Source organism: Paramormyrops kingsleyae, chromosome 6, assembly GCF_048594095.1.
Source record: "Paramormyrops kingsleyae isolate MSU_618 chromosome 6, PKINGS_0.4, whole genome shotgun sequence".
NCBI lineage: Eukaryota > Metazoa > Chordata > Actinopteri > Osteoglossiformes > Mormyridae > Paramormyrops > Paramormyrops kingsleyae.
The window spans coordinates 36,829,780-36,847,794 of NC_132802.1; the positions used below are offsets into that span (position 1 = coordinate 36,829,780).

The 18,015-nt window shown below is 44.3% G+C and overlaps 1 protein-coding gene across 6 annotated transcripts in view; it reads right to left on the bottom strand.

Moving 5' to 3' along the window:
* Positions 1 to 18,015, bottom strand: part of LOC111847805 (membrane-associated guanylate kinase, WW and PDZ domain-containing protein 1-like) — a 65,092-nt gene that overhangs the window by 25,081 nt on the left and 21,996 nt on the right. For 5 of the 6 annotated variants that reach the window (XM_072713175.1, XM_023819331.2, XM_072713174.1 and 2 more), the window contains 8 exons: positions 17,598 to 17,714; positions 15,086 to 15,205; positions 6,529 to 6,702; positions 6,032 to 6,212; positions 5,777 to 5,847; positions 4,892 to 5,059; positions 2,902 to 3,430; positions 167 to 674 (listed from right to left, as the gene is read on the bottom strand). In XM_072713175.1, the coding sequence (XP_072569276.1) occupies positions 167 to 674; positions 2,902 to 3,430; positions 4,892 to 5,059; positions 5,777 to 5,847; positions 6,032 to 6,212; positions 6,529 to 6,702; positions 15,086 to 15,205; positions 17,598 to 17,714 (1,868 nt within the window). Of the gene's footprint in view, positions 1 to 166; positions 675 to 2,901; positions 3,431 to 4,891; positions 5,060 to 5,776; positions 5,848 to 6,031; positions 6,213 to 6,528; positions 6,703 to 15,085; positions 15,206 to 16,230; positions 16,532 to 17,597; positions 17,715 to 18,015 lie in introns of those variants that run through there. The other variant, XM_072713177.1, reaches the window with a different exon arrangement.

An 18,015-nucleotide genomic window follows, 5' to 3' on the forward strand; every position in this document is an offset into this window, starting at 1 on the left:
GACTGCACCTGTTTATGTCCATATTTGGAAAAAAACAATAATAACCAACCAAAAATAAGCCCGAAGCGAGAAGATCGGTCACATCATCTGTGAATTAGCATCCTTATTGGCTGAGGACACAGGCAGAGAAGCCTCGCCCCCCACCCCCCCCCCGCGAGCCGGGCACCTGAGCGAAGCTGAGGCTCTGCACGTCGGCGCCGTTGATCTTGATGATGGCGTCCCCTGCCTGCAGCGAGGGGCACTGCCGCCGGTCCCAGACCCTCTTCACCACGGCCAGCCGGCCCCCCTGGCCCCCCGCCGTCACGCTGAAGCCCATGCCCCCGACCTCACTCTTCCCCACAGCCACTGGAACCAGCTCGCCACTGCCCCCCGTTGCCCCCGGCGACGGCAGGGTACTGGGGCTGCTCCCGCTCCCTGGGCTGGGGTCTGGGCAGCCGTTGAAGACGCAGGGCTGGACGCTGGCCGGGGACGGTAGCGGGAGGGAGCTGAGGGAGAGCAGGGGTCTATGCAGGAGCCCCCCAGGGCCGGGGCCCATCTCAGGCTGTGGGAGCGGAAGTCTGGAAATGGGCAGCGTGACCGTGGAGAGGTCGCTCTCTGAGGACTTGGGGGTGTGGGTGTTCAGGGAAGGCAGCCCCGGCAGAGAGTTGTGCTCATGACTGCGGATCAGGGATGATCTATGAGGCGAGAGAGGGGCATCATGGGAAAAAAAATCAGCCACATAAACACACCAGTTCCACCTCAATAAATGGCATATTGTACCTTAGACCAGTACAATAATTATCAAGTGCCTCACTTTAAAATCCACCGAAGCTGATATACGTCGAGCATTTCTAAATAAAACAGCCCTAAGCGCTCACTCTGCCAAAGCCATATCCAGCTTTGAATTCAACATTATGCTCCAAAGTAAAATTCTAGAAAACCACTGGCTGCAAATACCGACGACAAACATGCAGTACTGTACTTAGGCAAAGTAATGTTTTAAAATCTTTCCTACACACCTACTACAAACACATGAACCCCAACGTCACACTACACTACATGATTACAGCAAGACTCTTACTTTTACTCTCTCTGATTCTCACTGTCGCGTATTTTGCAGTCACTGCTGTACATCCCATCTTGGGACAAGTTTCAGTGCTAAAAATATGACTTAAAGACGGGGTCCCAGGAAGTAAAGTGTGTTGCTGAACTTTTTACCCATCATAATTTTATTTATTTGTGGAGCTGAGTGTCAGCTTTCATATGCGTCCAGAGACAGACTGTACCATTAGGCAGGGTAGGCCCCCCAAAAACTAGGGTCCCCATGACGACAGAAGTTCCAGAACTTACATTTAGGGACACAATATAATATTATTATTTAAGTTAGAGCAACGTCTGTTATTTTAATTTTTATCGATAGTTTTTAAGATAGACAAAGTTGCCTATAATGGACTATTCCTATTTTGAGACCCAGCCTTCTTTTCACACTGGAGTCTCATGGTTGCTTCACTGGCACAAAGTAACCTAACAGAAGAAACGGCACAAAGATAAAACACTACATATTACATCAGGGCTATTCAATTCAGGCCCTCGAGTCCAAATCCAGGCCTTGTTTTCAGTTCTCCCAGGTAGTTAGTTCAATAATTACTGATTCTGATTGGTCAGAGGCTTCACACCTGGCTCACAGGTGAAGGAAGGCTGGAAAATCAGCAGGACCCGGCCTTTGAGGACCGTGAGTTGAATTGCCCTGTATTACATATATCCCATGTGTTTGATACTGTCTTGTTACAGTGGTAGACAAACTGTGAACAGACATGGCAACTAGCCTTAGCAAAGGAGGAAATTTCTTAAATTTGCCATATTAATCTGCTGGTATGATCCCGCCCTCATCCTGATTGGTAAATTCTACCTCCTACTTTCATTAGCATATTATTGATCTCATCCTTTTAAATTCCTTCTCATTTCTCTATCGAGTCTAAAAAAATACCTCAAATGGCCCCCCCTTGGGGGGGGGGTCCACCCATGTCAGTCTAAGGTCCCCAGAGAAGTCCACCCTTGAATGTGTCTCATGTGGGTCTCATGGAGAGCAAAGATGATTTGATCCAACCATCCCTCTCCTGTCTATCTTTACAGGCTTATTTTGATTGAATTAGATCTTCTTCCCTCAAATGTGGCTCTTGGTTCTGCTTGTCAGACCAGCAGGATGGTTCTGCTGAAGATCACTGACCGTTCTGAGGGTTACAGCATCAGCCCCTGTCCTGTTTTTAGCTAGGACTGCGAGGCGATGGCTGCTTCTGATAATTGTTTTAGGTATAACAGTGCGAGCAAGAGGCCATTTTAAAAATGGAGTCACATTCCCATGCTGCATCACTCAAAGTCAAATCCCGTTTTCATCACCTTCAGAAAATACCAGCTGCCCTGTTGCTTTTAAGCCGCTCCGCTGAATCGGCAGTGTCCCCGCTTCGGGACATTTCGACCCAGTTAGCCGGGGACCCTGTGCACTTGGTGTTTCAGCGCCGTTAACCTTGATCGGGTGATGGCTCCGATTACCAAGTAGCAGCTTGGAGTAAAAACGGTGCCCCTGCACTTCCTGCTGGAATCAGTAATGTTGAGCAGCTTGCTGGACAAAAAGTCGAATCACTGGAACATTTATAAAAATGTTTTTGTGAACCAAACACACGAGCATCCTTTTTACGTCCTTCTCTTTTCAGAGAAGCGATCAGAATATCAGTTTTGAAGGGATTATAAGCAAATTAAGGATTCTCTCTCCTCTGTATGAAGCATTTCAGCAGCAGGCATCTATATTTATTTCATCCCTCCCCAACAGTGTTCAGAGATAAACCCCCGTCTCTAAGCTGCGTTTTAGAGGCAGGGCCTATGATCTGCCAGTGTGGGCCAAATGCAGAGCGTGCACCACATTACCTGTGTGTGCTGATGGCCGCCGTTCCTTCTCCATCGCTCTGACTGCTGGCCATTCGCTCCGGTGGCGGGGGTGGGGGGGCTCCCATGAGCCTGCCGGGCGCCGGGGGACCCGAGAGGTGGCCGTTAGCGTTAGGGTACGAGGGAGGGGCCGGTGGAAAGAAGTTAGTTGCGTTCCCATTGGCATCCAGCCCCGTCACTGACATGCCCTGATGCATGCTGGGAAAACTCCCATCCAGGTGCGTCCTGTTCCTGTTCAGGTTAAAATGTGGCGGCTGTTGCGGAGTCTGCTGTTGCTGCACAGCGTCGTGGCATGGCTGCGGCTTCGGGGGAGCCGGGCCGGTGGACTCGCACGCATCTGGGGCTGTCTGCGGCTGCTTGGGACAGCCGTCCGGGTTGTACAGCATGGGGTATCCCCGCCGCAGCACCACGTCCACGCTGCCGCCCACTGGCACCGACTTCAGCATCTCCACCACCTCTTTGTGGGACATGCCCAAAACGCAGGTGTCGTTGATATACACCAAGATGTCCGCTGGTAGCCCGAGAGGAGAAACAGTGAAACAAGAGGGATGCCAGTTACTCCACTCTGCACCAGTCACACCAATCAGTCTTACGGGCAACTTATGGCCGATTTCAAGAGAGAATCAAGTCCCTTCAAAGAAAGTAATCGAGGGAAAACAATGGAAAATAATCTCCATAAATGTACAAATTAGAGACCACAGGCATAAATAATATATGGCAGCCCCTGGGTGCTCCAGTTACCAAAGCCTTCATTCTGCATCCTAAAGGTTAACACAGAATGATGGAGCAGTTGTGACTATTTTCTGTTTCATAGGTACATGAACATTTCTGCTCTTAGTCACGGCTGGAATGTGTGTGTGTGTGTGGGGGGGGGGGGGCACCAAATGTCCCTACAATGTGATAAAAAGCTGTTATGTCGATATTGTGGGGACCATTTTTTCGGCCTAAAGGTTAAGGTCGGCCTGGGTTAACGTTGTCATTGTGGGGATTAGGGTTTTTCCCAAAGAAATCAACGGATGGTCCCCACAAAGATATGAATACAAACATATGTCTGCATGTGTGTGTGTGTGTGTGTGTGTGTGTGTGTGTGTGCTCAGCTGCTGGCGCGGTGACAGCGTGTCTCACTGACAGCCAGATTACAGGCCACACTGCCATCCGGATTAAGGGGAGGTGGAGACACTGCCTGTGCAGCCTGGGCTCACACACCATCTCCATACACACCGACAGCCAGATTACAGGCCACACTGCCATCCAGATTAAGGGGAGGTCGAGACACTGCCTGTGCAGCCTGGGCTCACACACCATCTCCATACACACCGACAGCCAGATTACAGGCCACACTGCCATCCGGATTAAGGGGAGGTGGAGACACTGCCTGTGCAGCCTGGGCTCACACACCATCTCCATACACACCGACAGCAGGTGGCTCCGTGTTTATTAGACAGCGAGGAAAAAAGTGAAAATGCTCCTTGTTCCGTCTCATGCAATGTCTGTCACTCCGTATTACAGCTCTGAACCTCGTCAATAGTCTTTCATTCTAGAAACGTTTACGAAACGTTTAAAAATTAAAAAACGTAAACATTCCAAATGTCCAGTTCTCCTGATGTTCCCAGAACAAAACAATAATTTTCAACAATAACTATGTTAAAAATATGTTTAGCTTATAACATTATCGCGCAGAAATTGACAGAACCTTTGTTGAAACGTGGAAATAAAGTTCCATTAACGTTACAGTAAGAACGTTCTTACGTTCTAACTTTGAGAGGACCTTCAGATAACGTTGGCTCCGGTTTCTGGGAACGTTCCCTATTAGCTGGGAAGACCACAGACTTTTCAATTGCATTTCTAATGTCCCGCCGTGTCAACGGTACTTTGTTTTCATGTTAATAATACGAGCGAATGAAGAGCGTAGCGGACAGGAAAGGATGAATTTGCCGTCACCGAGTTAATCACTGTGAAAAGCCCCTGGTACCTGTGTTGAGTGCAGGGGGGCCACCCGGGGTGACGCTGTACACCTGCAGGAACTCCCGGGAACGGCTCCCGCCAACGATGTTGAAGCCAAAGCCCCGAGGACCCTTGGACAGGCGCGTGTGGACGGAGTAGCCCTTCAACTGGCTGGGCTGGTCAGTGAAGGGAGGCACTGCAATACACAACAGTACGTAGTCACACTGGGAGGTCACTCACTGCAGGATAACTCAGACACTTCGCCGGACTGGGGCCTGCACATTGATCAAGAGAAAATGTGAATATCCTAACCGAGAGAGGCTGGTGGCGCCGAGCCCCAGAAAGGATGATGTAAATAAACAGATCTCTAGTGCCCTCTGGTGTCGTGCACAACACACTGCGCATTTCAGCTCCACCAGCAAGCAGACCACAACCCTTTAAAAAGTTTTTCATTAATTCAAAAAATTGGTGAACCAAATAACAGCAAAACGTATCACTTAAGTGACGGTAGGGACTGTCTCCATCTGGCTAACGTACCCATCTCATCATCTCTAATTACTATGAAATTTTTACAGTGATACAGCTCAATGTGCTTTCAAGGTTTAAAAGGGGGGCTTTGCAGTCACAAAGTTCTACTCATTTTATTATTACCATTATTGCTAGAATGGTGTGGACCATGAGATTTAGTATTTACATTTATTTTACATTTGCTAAGATAAATCAGTTCAGTGAATAAGAGACTGGGAGGGAGAAAGAGAGATGGATCAGAACAGAGTTAATGAGGCGTGGGGGCAGTTTTATATCTGAACGAGCACATCGGGGGGGGGGGGGTGGGGGTGGGAGATAAATATATACACAAGCACAGAGAGGGTTCAGGGCTCATGCGGGGGCGCGGCAGGAGACGACGACTCACACTCTGTCTTGCTGAGAACCTCTCGACTCTGGGCTCGAGGATCCAGCCAGCTGGTTGTCCTGGACTTGTGACTGAAAGCATCAGCGACAAACTTCGTGACAATCGCTATGGGATCGGGGAAGCATGACGTAACACTATGCGGCCCAAAGCCTAGACGCTAGTTATCTCCAATTCATTGTCCCCTTATACTCCGCTACATGTAGAGCCACGGTCCTTCCCGCCACAGACCGGAAATGTGACCCACATCCCACTCACTCGATGTAATATGGCTCCCCTGAATCACTGTAGGCCATCTCCCAATTCTCCGGGAGCCCTCCGGGCCTGCCCACGGCGCCCCCGCCGTTCTCCAGGGCACTGCCGTCACCCCCATTGGAGTCTCGGGATTGGCTGGGCGAGGAGGCCTGGGGAGGGGCACTGCTGGCACACGCTGAGCCCCCTGAGGGCAACAAAAAAAGGCAGAACATGCAAAACGCCCTTTGGTACAGGTCAACCTACTTCCCCGTCTCCAATTTCCCTGCTCCCTCTAAAGCACACATCAAATCCAAAACCCACGTCTATGCACCCTAATCCACTTCTTCACCCCTTCATTCTATCCTCATTTTATAGTTTTTTTTCCCTCTATATGGGCGATGACTTGGAGTCTTTTTCAGGATCTGTTTGCTTATTAATGAGTCCTGGGTGATCTGCACTGATTGGTTCAAAATCTGACCAATCCCTGTATTCCATACGGAAGCCTCCATCACCCTGTGCACCTGAGAGGCCAGAGTCCTCCTCGCTATTCTCTCCTTCCTCGGCCGCCTTCTCCAGGTTGCTTAGGGACTTGCTCCGGGTGCGGAAGTTCCTGAGCAGGTTGCGGTGCTCCTGATAGGTAATGGGGGGGCTTTCTGGGCCGATGTGGACCGGCCGGGGGGTCCCATAGTAGTTTCCTGTGAAGACAACAGAATGAAGTCAGTGAACGAAAACCAGAAGAGTCAACCAGAAAACTTAAATGCAAATGGAAATCCATTCATCTTTCATAACCACTAATACAATGCTGGGTGACAGTTAACCTGGAGCCTATCCTAGGAAACACAGAGGATAATGTGAGAGGCACCATGGACAGGGTGACAGTCCATCACAAAGCAATATTTCTGGTAAAAAAAAAAAAAAAAAAGTGATTCTACTGTGGGAACCTTCACAGAAAGGGGATAAGACTGAAAATGAGATTTCAAACATCACACAAGAAAAATGTATAACAAGTATGACAAGAGATAAAAATGACCTTTAATGATACTTACAATTATAAATCACAATGGTAACAGTTTTTCTTGGTGGGGCACAAATGTAGTATTATGCTATTACTTATGTATTAATTAGCCACAAACTAAGTCTTAGTTTCATTCTGATCAAATGTTAATATGTCATTGATTTGTGACACATGTTTTATCTCAAGCAGTTACTATATTTGTCACTATATCTGTTAATTCTGTAAACCCTTTGAACTGCTGAAGGAATAACACAAGTGAAATACTGATCTCATATTTGTTCATCATTAATGAATCATGATGCAGGTTTTATCTCAAGTAGCGACTATATTTGTTCATGATTTGTACTTCAGTAGTAACTGAATTATTTGCCCCATCAAGTACAGTGTTACCATCACAACTATACATTTTATCAGTATCAAGCTGGTTTTAACCCCTTACAACTGGGGTTCCCCTGAAGGTTTGTACCTGGGAACCCAAAAGGGAGATCTTTTATCTGCCTGGAATCCAAACCCAAAATACATCACGAAAAACCATTAAATGTTAACAATATAAAAAGATTAAAAAAAAAAAAAACACAAAGACCCAAAAGTTGAGGTATACAAACAATATTCTTCAATTAAATATTTTCTTTTAAAAAACTGGTTTTAATTTTATAATTTGTATTGCTGTTGATGACAATTAATGCATCCCTCTACAAACCATTCCTTCATCTTTTGAAAAACAAAACTGACACAATGGAACCCCTGACATATTGAAAATGCAGATTCATTTTTCATTCAAGAAAAATCATAGACAACATTGAAAAATCATAAGATCCTGCATGTTTCCTCCTCCCCCACCCCACCCTTACAAAAGGTTGAATTCTAATTGTATTTATAAGTGCTACTAACATTAGCCAAAAAAATTGCTGATGTCCAACAAATTTGCATTGCTATGACTTGTCATTTTTTTATTCAGAGAGCTTCATTTCTGCAGTTTTCAGATGTGTTAAAAAATCAACGACCGATGGGATGTCAGTTTCTACGTATGTGATCAGTTTTTTTTTAAAAGGAAGAAAACCAGTCATTTGGTTTACATTTGGTTCTTTTACTTTTCGACCCGACTTTGATTTGACACGAGGTTGGTATTGCAGATCCTGATATTCAGTGCAGGTCCAACCCTGACAATAAGTGATAATGAACCCGGGGGGTTTGCTTCCTCTTTCTCCTCACTCATGGGTGGCCCTGCCCAATAGTAGTTCAAATATATATAATAAATATGCTTAACTTCCATCCATGCATTTCCATTAACCGCTCGTCCTATTCAGGGTTGCGGGGTCCAGGAGCCAATGGGCACACAGGGAACAACCCAGGATGGGGCACCAACCAATCGCAGGGCACAGTCACACGGCAGTCAGTCACACACCAGTCACTCACATATGCACACCTACAGGCAATTTGGTAACTTCAATTAACCTCAGCATGTTTTTGGACTGGAATGGGAAGAACATGCAAAGTCCACACATGGAAACCCAGGCAGAGACTAACCCTGGTCCCATAGGTGTGACTTACAATGTAAAATAAAGTTATATTTTGACGTTAGAATTGATATTCAAAATCAAAACATTCAGGTCAAAAGCCTACCGTATTTCTGTTATTTATGTTAGTCATTAATTTAAGGTTTTGTAATATGCCTCCTGGATTACATTAGATTGTGGCTACTTACTAACATTTTTGTTTTGCTTGATTTATAATCTTATCTGTATACAATTAATATCCAATAAAAATATAATTTAAAAATATTGTAAAAAATACTATTTTCTCAGTTCCTGTAGTTGATAATTGATAACTGATAATTGATGGTGTTGCTGCCATGTTCTTAATATTAATTTTGCTTATTCTGAAATACCGCTAACCCGATATTTGGAATACTTCTATACTTATTTAACTGATAATAGATGGATACATCTAGAGTTATTTTTGGCAGAACAATGGTTGTTGTAATTATAAGCTTTTATAGAATTGGATGGATCCAGTATATTTGCCTATTTCTTTTCACTTGTTTTTTCAAAAGACACAAGAAACACTCGTCATCACTGCTGCTAGCACTTGTGATTATAACTTGTGTTATGCGAACTTTCCTCCATCAGCCATGAAAATTTCATGTCATATTTGGTCTGGAAAGGTTTGATCCGTCATATTTGCATCCGAATAGTTCGCAAATTCATGTCGTTTTTCATGTCGCATTCGGTGTGAAAAGTCCTTAAGACACATATAATTAAGGTACCGTTGGCACTAACTTAACACTGAACTGATGAAGTTTCAACGTGCCAATGGCATATTGACCAATCACTGATGTGTGGCATTTGCAGCGTCATCCGCGGAAGCTCATTGTTTAGCAGGTGCATGGAAAGACGTACCACGCAGCGGATGCCATATTATAAACGAGACACAACCCAACACAACCACGACTGTGACCCATTTTGGGTCGCGACCCATAGCTTGGGAACGCCTACTTTACAATATTACTAATTGTCTTTCGTGCGAGAATTTAGGTATTATTTCAACAGACAAGCAGGAGGAAAATGTGTTGTAGCAGGAAAAAAGTAGGGATAGACAGATGAAGAAAAAACTTGAGAAAACAGAAACATGGATTAGAGAGAAAAGCCTATTCTCTCTTCAGAACTCTCTTCAGAAGAAGAATTAAATGACAAAGTCTTTCTAATTATCGCTTCTTTGCAAATCTCACCAAAACTGAGGACAACCCACTCTGAACCCTGTATTTCCAAATCTGAAACCCGGGTACACTGACCCGTTCACGAGGCACAACGGAACACCCTACGCTTTACTCATATCCACTGAAATTCCGTGGAAATTTCCCCCATTTGAAAATGGTGCAGTTTCCCTACATGACACATCATGTGATACAGACACAGAAACAGAACCATCACAGAAGTGCATTTTTATGTCAGACAACACTTCTGAAACCATCATTCACTGACAAAATGCAAGGAGCATCAGTGTGCTAATGTACCATTTTCTGTTGTTTTTCAATCGTTCTACGACTTGTCTCACCATTGCTCGTCATCAGTCGCTTTCCCTGCTGCCAAAATGAAACAGACAAAGTAAATTAACTTTAATTGCTATCGGATGTGATTAACGGCTCAAAGTGAAAATCGTTCTCTGCAAATGATTGGAGCTTGGAGATTAAATCACTCTTCGCCGCGGTCTTTGACAGAAAAGGCGATGTTGCTGAAAGCTACTGGCTGCGAGCTACCTAAGAAGGACAGCTAAATCCGAACACCACATGGTCCTGGGCACCTGCTGGGACATCTCCTCTCCCTGGGTACCTGCTCCCCCCAAATGCAAGTACTTAAACCTTCCCAAACTCTCCCGTGGCAGGTATAAAAAATTGCCTCTCTTAATAGCTCACAAAAGCGCCCTCCACCTGAATTTACGACTTCACCCGGAAACTCAACATCCTTGCTGCTTATTCTGATTGCTCTGCGCTGCTGTCAAAACAGGATTATATAATTCTAACTTGCCTTAATTTTATGATAGCAGCATACTGCTACAACCTGCCCCATCCTAGAACGTAGTCTTCAAAGCTCTTGACTAGTGTCAACTGCTTATATGTGCCATAAATCCGAAGCCAATGTGTTTCATTTCCATGGCCTGTTCACAAAAACTGAGCAAATGCAGTATGTAGAAAATCCTCAATGTCTAGGTACGTGCCATTGGCCTGTCTACCTCCATTATGTAAGATATTACTTCTGGATTGTCCCTTATACATCTCAATCAGCCACCACTGTGTGAGGAGGTATTATGTTTGGGACATGCAAAGCTGTTGTGTGCAAAATCCTTACAGAGAAGACAAAAAGCTGACTTCTAAAGAGATTTAAATGCAGCAGAAAGCCATCCTCAATCCTCACCTGCTGTTTGCCTACCAGTGCTCTGAACCACAAACACATCAACACCACGGACAAAGCAACGGTGTGACCATCTAAAACCACCTAAAAACACATGATGCATCAACTGTGAAAAGAATCGTAATGTCTCCCAGCTCGTAACATGATTCTCCTCAATGTGTAGAGAATCGTCCCCAACTTCATCACACTGCCTCCCAACCACTGAGATGCGTCATGGTAACCTCACGCCTAGGCAGGACGACCAGCATTTTTCACCAGACCAGTTCAGCTCACCCAGAACATATGTCTTTCCTTTGATCTGCCTAAACGTTTCCACGTCTCATCCCTTCTGTTTTCCCTTCACTGGCTCGTTGAAAGATTTAGGCAATGCTCTGTCCCAACTACAGGAATTCATTCACTCATTCATGCACTCCACCGATCTGTATCTTCAGAGGGGTAAGAAAACAGTATTGATCCTCTGTTCAACCATGTCACCCTAGAGGAAGAATGAACACCTATAATGTTAACTTGATGTTACAGAATTCTCTGGCTCGTATGTTGAGTCTCACTCTGTTTATCAGCAGAGATTACTGTACTGTTATTTTGAAAAATGTTACAATATTAGAAAGTTCTATAGATGTGTGTGTTAGGATTTAGAAGTTGTCACTGCTCCATAAAAGTATAAGCATATGCGTTACTCATGTCGAAACTGTCATGAATATTCACTAAGCACTGCTTATTTCCAGAATAAAGCCATAAAACATGCAAATCCTGCTCTGACCTTGTGGATTTTATTGCACAACCTACTTAGAGATGACAGAATAGACTTAAAATGAAGCACAGACAGAAATGATATCATGTGGAATGAAAAAAGGATGTTTTTCATGTATGCACACAAGTTGTATACTGTACTGTGAAAAAATATTGGATTCCTCTGATTTTTCACACTGAATTTCATCAGACCTCTAGTGAGGTCCTTTTGTGCAGTGTGGTATAGAGGACATCTGAGAAATAACAGACAACAAAGGTACCATGGTGTCGCACTGTTTAGGACAGTACTGAACATTCCCAGCAGTGGCTGTCCTGTTAAAATCCCCCCAAGAGCAAGGTTAAATCATGCAAGAAGTCACAAAGAGCCCTAGAATAACAGGCAGGGATTTGCAAGCCTGTCTTGCCTCAGGTGAAGTCCGAAGGGTCTTTGGGTAAAAGTGATATACATGCAGGCAGTCAGTAAGAACAACACAAATGCTCAAACCTCAAGCATCCAGAACAATGTTCCATGGTCAGATGAGTCATGAGGGTGGACATTTTGGGTAACTTGTACTCTGTTGCTGAATACAAAACACTGCATATCACGGACAGAACCTCAGGTGATCAAGCGTGGTGGTGCCGCTGAGGTTTGGGTCGTGGTGCTATCTTGGTTTCCTAGATACAGACAGCTTGCTGATGTTTTAATGCCCTGTACACAAGAGGCCACACGAGCGCTGAATGGCAACCGAAAAACAAGTGGGTCATGCAGTAAGGAAATGATCTGAAACACACTGGTAATTCCGGGCCAAGGCTCCTGAAAAGTACGAACACTTATGTTGTGGACACTTATTTCCCACCCAGACCTAAAGCCCACCACAATAATCCAAGCAGGCCACACAAAAAAAACCCTCAAATCCAGAAGAGCTCCTGAGCAACGGAAAGAAGGGAGAAAACATTTCTCCATGGTACTGAGAGATTGATCAGTAACTGCAAGAAGAATTTGGTTGCAGTCATTGCTGTTAAAAATATGGTGTCGTTGTTGCATAACTTTGTTTACTGAGTAAATAAGGATTAAAACTGTTTATTCAAGATTCATTCTAAGAATACTAAAACATTTGTATAAAATCTTGCAAAAAATTTCAAAATATTCCACCATGCTGAAATAAAGATAGGGGATAAAGGCTCTTTCATAATTCTGTATCATATCCTCATGTCATCTAGATATAAAAGAATATTAAAAAGCATTAGTGTCTCTTCTGGGACATAATTACTCCGGCTAAGGCTCTGCTTCTATAAGAGCAAATTCATATATTATCTTTTTGTCATTCTTTCAAGGAGCCTAAGAGTGGTGCTCTACAGAGCCTACATACAGTAGTACGACTCCAGTGATTTTACTGTGTACAATACCTTACTGACCATGATAAGGTATGAATTGTGTTATTCATAATTGTGACACTGGCGCCAAATAAATGAATGCCCCTATAATACATGTACTTTGGTACCTGCTGCCTGTTTCAACTGGCACACTTACAGAGCATGGGGTGAGCTCTGTATTTCAGATCACCTTTAAAATCTCGGCAGTACAGTGTGCAAATTGTGACCAAAAGCTTCTAATAGTTAAGCACTGAGGGAGGACGGGTTTAAACTGGTATGGGACTCCCAGCTGGCTACAAACCAAGCTTTGTTGGAAGGAAGTCTGCGGCTATTAGCAGTGAAACTGTTTGTCACACCTCTATTTGGCGCGTTGCTCTCCCGCAAAAAAAAGAGAAAAAGAACACTCGCCACTTGAAAAAGGCAGTGGAATTTGCTGGATAGGGCTGTTTATGGGTTGTTAATCAGACAGACCCCATCTCCGGATCCCGGTAGGTGGGACAGTGCTTTTGTGGTGGGGTAGCCGTATGCAGAACTGACATTTTGAGAAAATCAGGGAAATGGACCATGAATAGTCATTTATCGTCATAAATCAACCAAAGACAAAAATGTAAACGACAGAATAAGCAGCAGACAGTGACATATTTCGGGCTTAAGAGTTTGCCAGTCAAAGCAGGTGAAACACTCGGCACGTGCAGACGTATGCACCATATCTGCCTCATGCTGCTATTATTTCGCTTATTTATTTAGTATTATTAGTTACAGCATAATTGAAAAGAAACAGTTTATTTACTATTCTAATTAGTTTTTTTGTTATGTATCTTTTAAGCAACAACCTTCACATATTAATCAAGTTTCTGTCATATAGATGATTCATTAGCATGCACAGAAAACTCCTGTCAGTTTGTATTCTTTTAGTTTATGTTTGTTAGTGTTTCAATGTATTTATTGTTGTTGCCCAAAACAGGAACTAGTTAAGAAAGAATCCATCCATCCATCCATCTTCTGTAACCAGTTGTCCTATACAGGGTGGCGGGGGGTAGAGCCGATGGGCACAAGAGGGGCTGAGCCTATGGGCACAAGGCAGGGAAAAACCCAGGATGGGGCACCAACCCATCACAGGGCACACTCACAGCCCAGTCACTCAAACATGCATAATTTGGTAACTCCAATTAGCCTCTGCATGTTTTGGACTATGGGGGGAAACTGAAGAACCCAGAGTAAACCCCAGAACAGCATGGGGGGGACATGCAAACGTCACAGACTTATGGTGCTTTTCCACTGCCATCAAGAACCAAGCGGTACCCAAGCCGTACCCAAGCCGTAACCATGCTGACATGGCAACAGTTGATTGGTCAAAATGCACAGAGATACTAGTGATCTACGTCGATACGGATTATGTGAAGAGAAAAGGGGCATATTCCATATATTATTCATTATTAGTATCGCACATCACAATGTATTGATGCATTCCCGATAACTCAGAACATTTCCAACCTCCAACTTAAAGAAATACTGTAGAACAGGTGAACGGAATAGATTCATAATGCAAATTTACACAAGCCTATGCTAATTCTGCTAGCGCTTGATGGTAACATAAGACAGCGATTGTCACAGACGTGCTAGCAGGAATTAGCACATAGTAAATTATGATGAACACCATGTGAACAGTAAATAAGTATCTTTTCAGTTTTATGTCACTGTCGCTGTCGCTCTCCAAACCTGGCAATGTCTTTACCAAGCCTTCCTTCTGCAATGGATTTTTGTTATCATTACATTGAGGGGACCATATTTCCCCACAATGTGATATTGATGTTGTGGGGACCATTTTTCAGGTCCCCACAAAGATCTGTGAATGCAATCAAAAAACGAAAAATGCCAAAAGTCTAGCATTTTGTTTGGTTACTTATGGTTAAGGTTAGGGCTGGGTAGGGGTTAAGGATGTAATGTTAGGATTAGAGTCTTCCCCATAGAAATGAATGGACAGTCCCCACAAAGGTATGAGTACAGGTCTGTGTGTGTGTGTGTGTGTGTTTTGCAAAACTCTTTTCTCACCCTTAAACTTTCCACTCTCCAGGAGGGCTCCGGACTCCTCCAAGGAGAAGAACTCCTCAATGGAGACAAAGTTATAGTCCACCCCAGAGATCTCCCCATCCCGTGGAGGCCTGGTGGTACCTGCGGAGGAGCAAGCGGAGTCTGTCAGAGGCTCCGTACGCAAGACGGAAGCTGCAGACACATCATCAGTAAGACAAATGTGCAGGAGAGCTACCCTCTCAGAGCATCATTGTCAAGATCCTGCCATCATGCATTCTGCTCAGATGTGAATGGTCACACATCACACACATATATATATATTTATATATATTCAGACATCACTATCTAAAGAAAAAAAAACTCATTCATTCGCACATCTGCACTGACACCCTGAAATGACACCCAGGCCATGGTCAACGAATGAAAAGCTGATGAGGTCAGGAGCACAAGTCGCCTATTTTTACATACTGGCCCACCTAAGAAGAAAAACAACAGTTACGTACTCCGTGTCTTCACTGAAACCATGACCTACTTCCACCCAAAACCTGTCAGGGCACCAAAGCCCAAAAATAGTCCTTTAACAGATGTAGAATGTACACACACTGGAAGGGAACACGCCTTCTGAGGTGCTACATGACCATAATGAAAGTGACTGCGTGAACCTCATTATTCAGCTGGAAGAAACACCATCATTAACACTGTTACGCAAAGGGTTTCCTCCAGGGTTAATTACAGAACATTTTATGTGCTGCCTCTCACATATATTTGCAATTACTCAGGGTTTTACGAACTGATACTGAACTTTGGACACAAGTGGTATGTCTGTTGCCACATGTGAAGTATATATTATATTTTATTATTATTAAGTTATGTGTACTTTCAGAATGTGGAGGGACAGCCACAGCACTTAACAGCCGGCCGAAATGGACTGAAATCCAAGCCGGGGTCACCCGCTGCAGCGTGACAGAATATCCTCCAAATTCACTCTGACACATGACATCTAGTTGGGAGGGGCTGGCATACAGAAAATGAGAAGCAGAGGCCTGTTAAATATGCAGCCCTATCTGCAGCATAAATTAGGGAACGGGTGCAAGATTGCCTGTGATATTGATATATACACCCATGCATCCTGCTGAGTTAAACACAGCTCCCTGTTATGGTGTCACCTTGCATTGGGGCCGATGACAATATACTTCTAATGAGTCGTCTTCATCATCACTCCCCATGTGGGCGCTGAGCCAGAAAGAATACTGTCCAGCATGGTGACTTCGCACTGCTGCTCTCAGCAGGAGACCCCAGAGTACAAGGGTAGCTGCATGCGTCGCATTTAAACCTTAGTGAATATATTAAGAGCAGAAGTAGCACATCCCCACCACACACTGGGTTCAGGCCAGCAGGAATCTGTCCGCAAGGGTCTGGCTCACTGCACACAAAGTCACAATGCAGCGGTGAACACAAACAAGCCTTTTTAAAATTAAAAATGCCTTCTTTGGAGCTGAAGGGCATCGCACCACAGAATGTCTGTGTTGGGAAACATATGGACCCAGAACAAAGCTGTGGAGAGGAATAAAAAGGCAAGCAGACCTAGTTGTGGACATGTTTCCAACACTTATTACAGCCAGACATACTCAGAAGAATCTTTGCGAAGATGCCGAATTCATCCTATAATGCAGAGGGTGAATGTTACAAAGGAATCGTACAGCTCAGACACAACTTACACTGTAGCAGACAAAAGCAGGAGGTCAAACTTATACTGGCCTTTACACTGTACAAATGAAATTGGAACATGTTTCTGAAGGCCACATAGTGTATCGTATAGCTTAGAAATTACACATTTTAAGCCTGTTTTCCTAGCTGACCTATTTTGTTTTATGTAGCAGAGAGTTTAGTTTAAGGTAAGGCTCTTTTCACAAAGGTGTTTAAGGGTATTTATACATTCATAGCTGCAAGCAAGAAAAGATAAAGGTTTCTAATGCGTGATATGCAACAAAAAGTCACTACATATTAGATGGCAAAGCTGTTGACGATGCTGTTTAGTGAAAAATAGCTAATTTCTAAAATCAAAGCAGCTAGGAATCTTTAAAATGCTAAGCGGGTGGAAATTTCGGGGCCTACCACACTATAAAAATAGACCTAAGCTGACGTTCAGCACAGTTGTCATGGAAACAAACACATCTCAAGTAGATTTGTCTCCCATTGAACTTTTGACATTGAACAATAATGTATGATTGCCAGATAAATTACAGACAAATGATCATAAACCCGCTACTCTCGCTCCCTTTTTCCTGGGTGCCCAAATGCTCCTTCTTCTTCCCTCTTACCCTCAATCTTTTGTTCTCTCTCTCTCTCTCTCTCTCTCTGTAGCCAACAGACATAAATTCTTGGGTGCAACCATGATAATTTCCCAGAGTGGATGTGTGCTTGTGCGCTGGGTGCAGCATGTGAGATTCAGTACATCTTGGCGTTGCATCCTCTGTCTTGTTCCTGCTCATTGGAAAGGTATGAATCTAAGATCTGCATCAGGCGGACTCACAGGGCACAGCCCGCAGATAGAGGTTCTCCCGGATCACCTGCTGCAGCTGGCTGTCCATGGAGCCCGGCGTGAAGCACTTACTCAGGTAGAGCCTCAGGTCCTTGCAAAGGGTGGACCCTGGACCACGAAATACAAACAGACCATAAGACGCAGCCAGTTATACCATAAACAAAACATCAAGTCCAGCATCAGACACAAAAGGCTGCTGTAAGCCTCCAGAAGGTAAAAGAAACTGGAATGAGAATGGACAGCTTTTTCCCCTCAGGAGGACACAAAGTAAACTCTGTATCTGTTTGCACATTGTTACCACCAGAGAGACTTCATTACTTTCGCTGTGGTAATAAGATGATCTTTTCTGTCCTGGTTCAGCAGGAGGCGAAGCTGAACGCGAAATGTGCTTGTGTTTACAAGGGAAGGC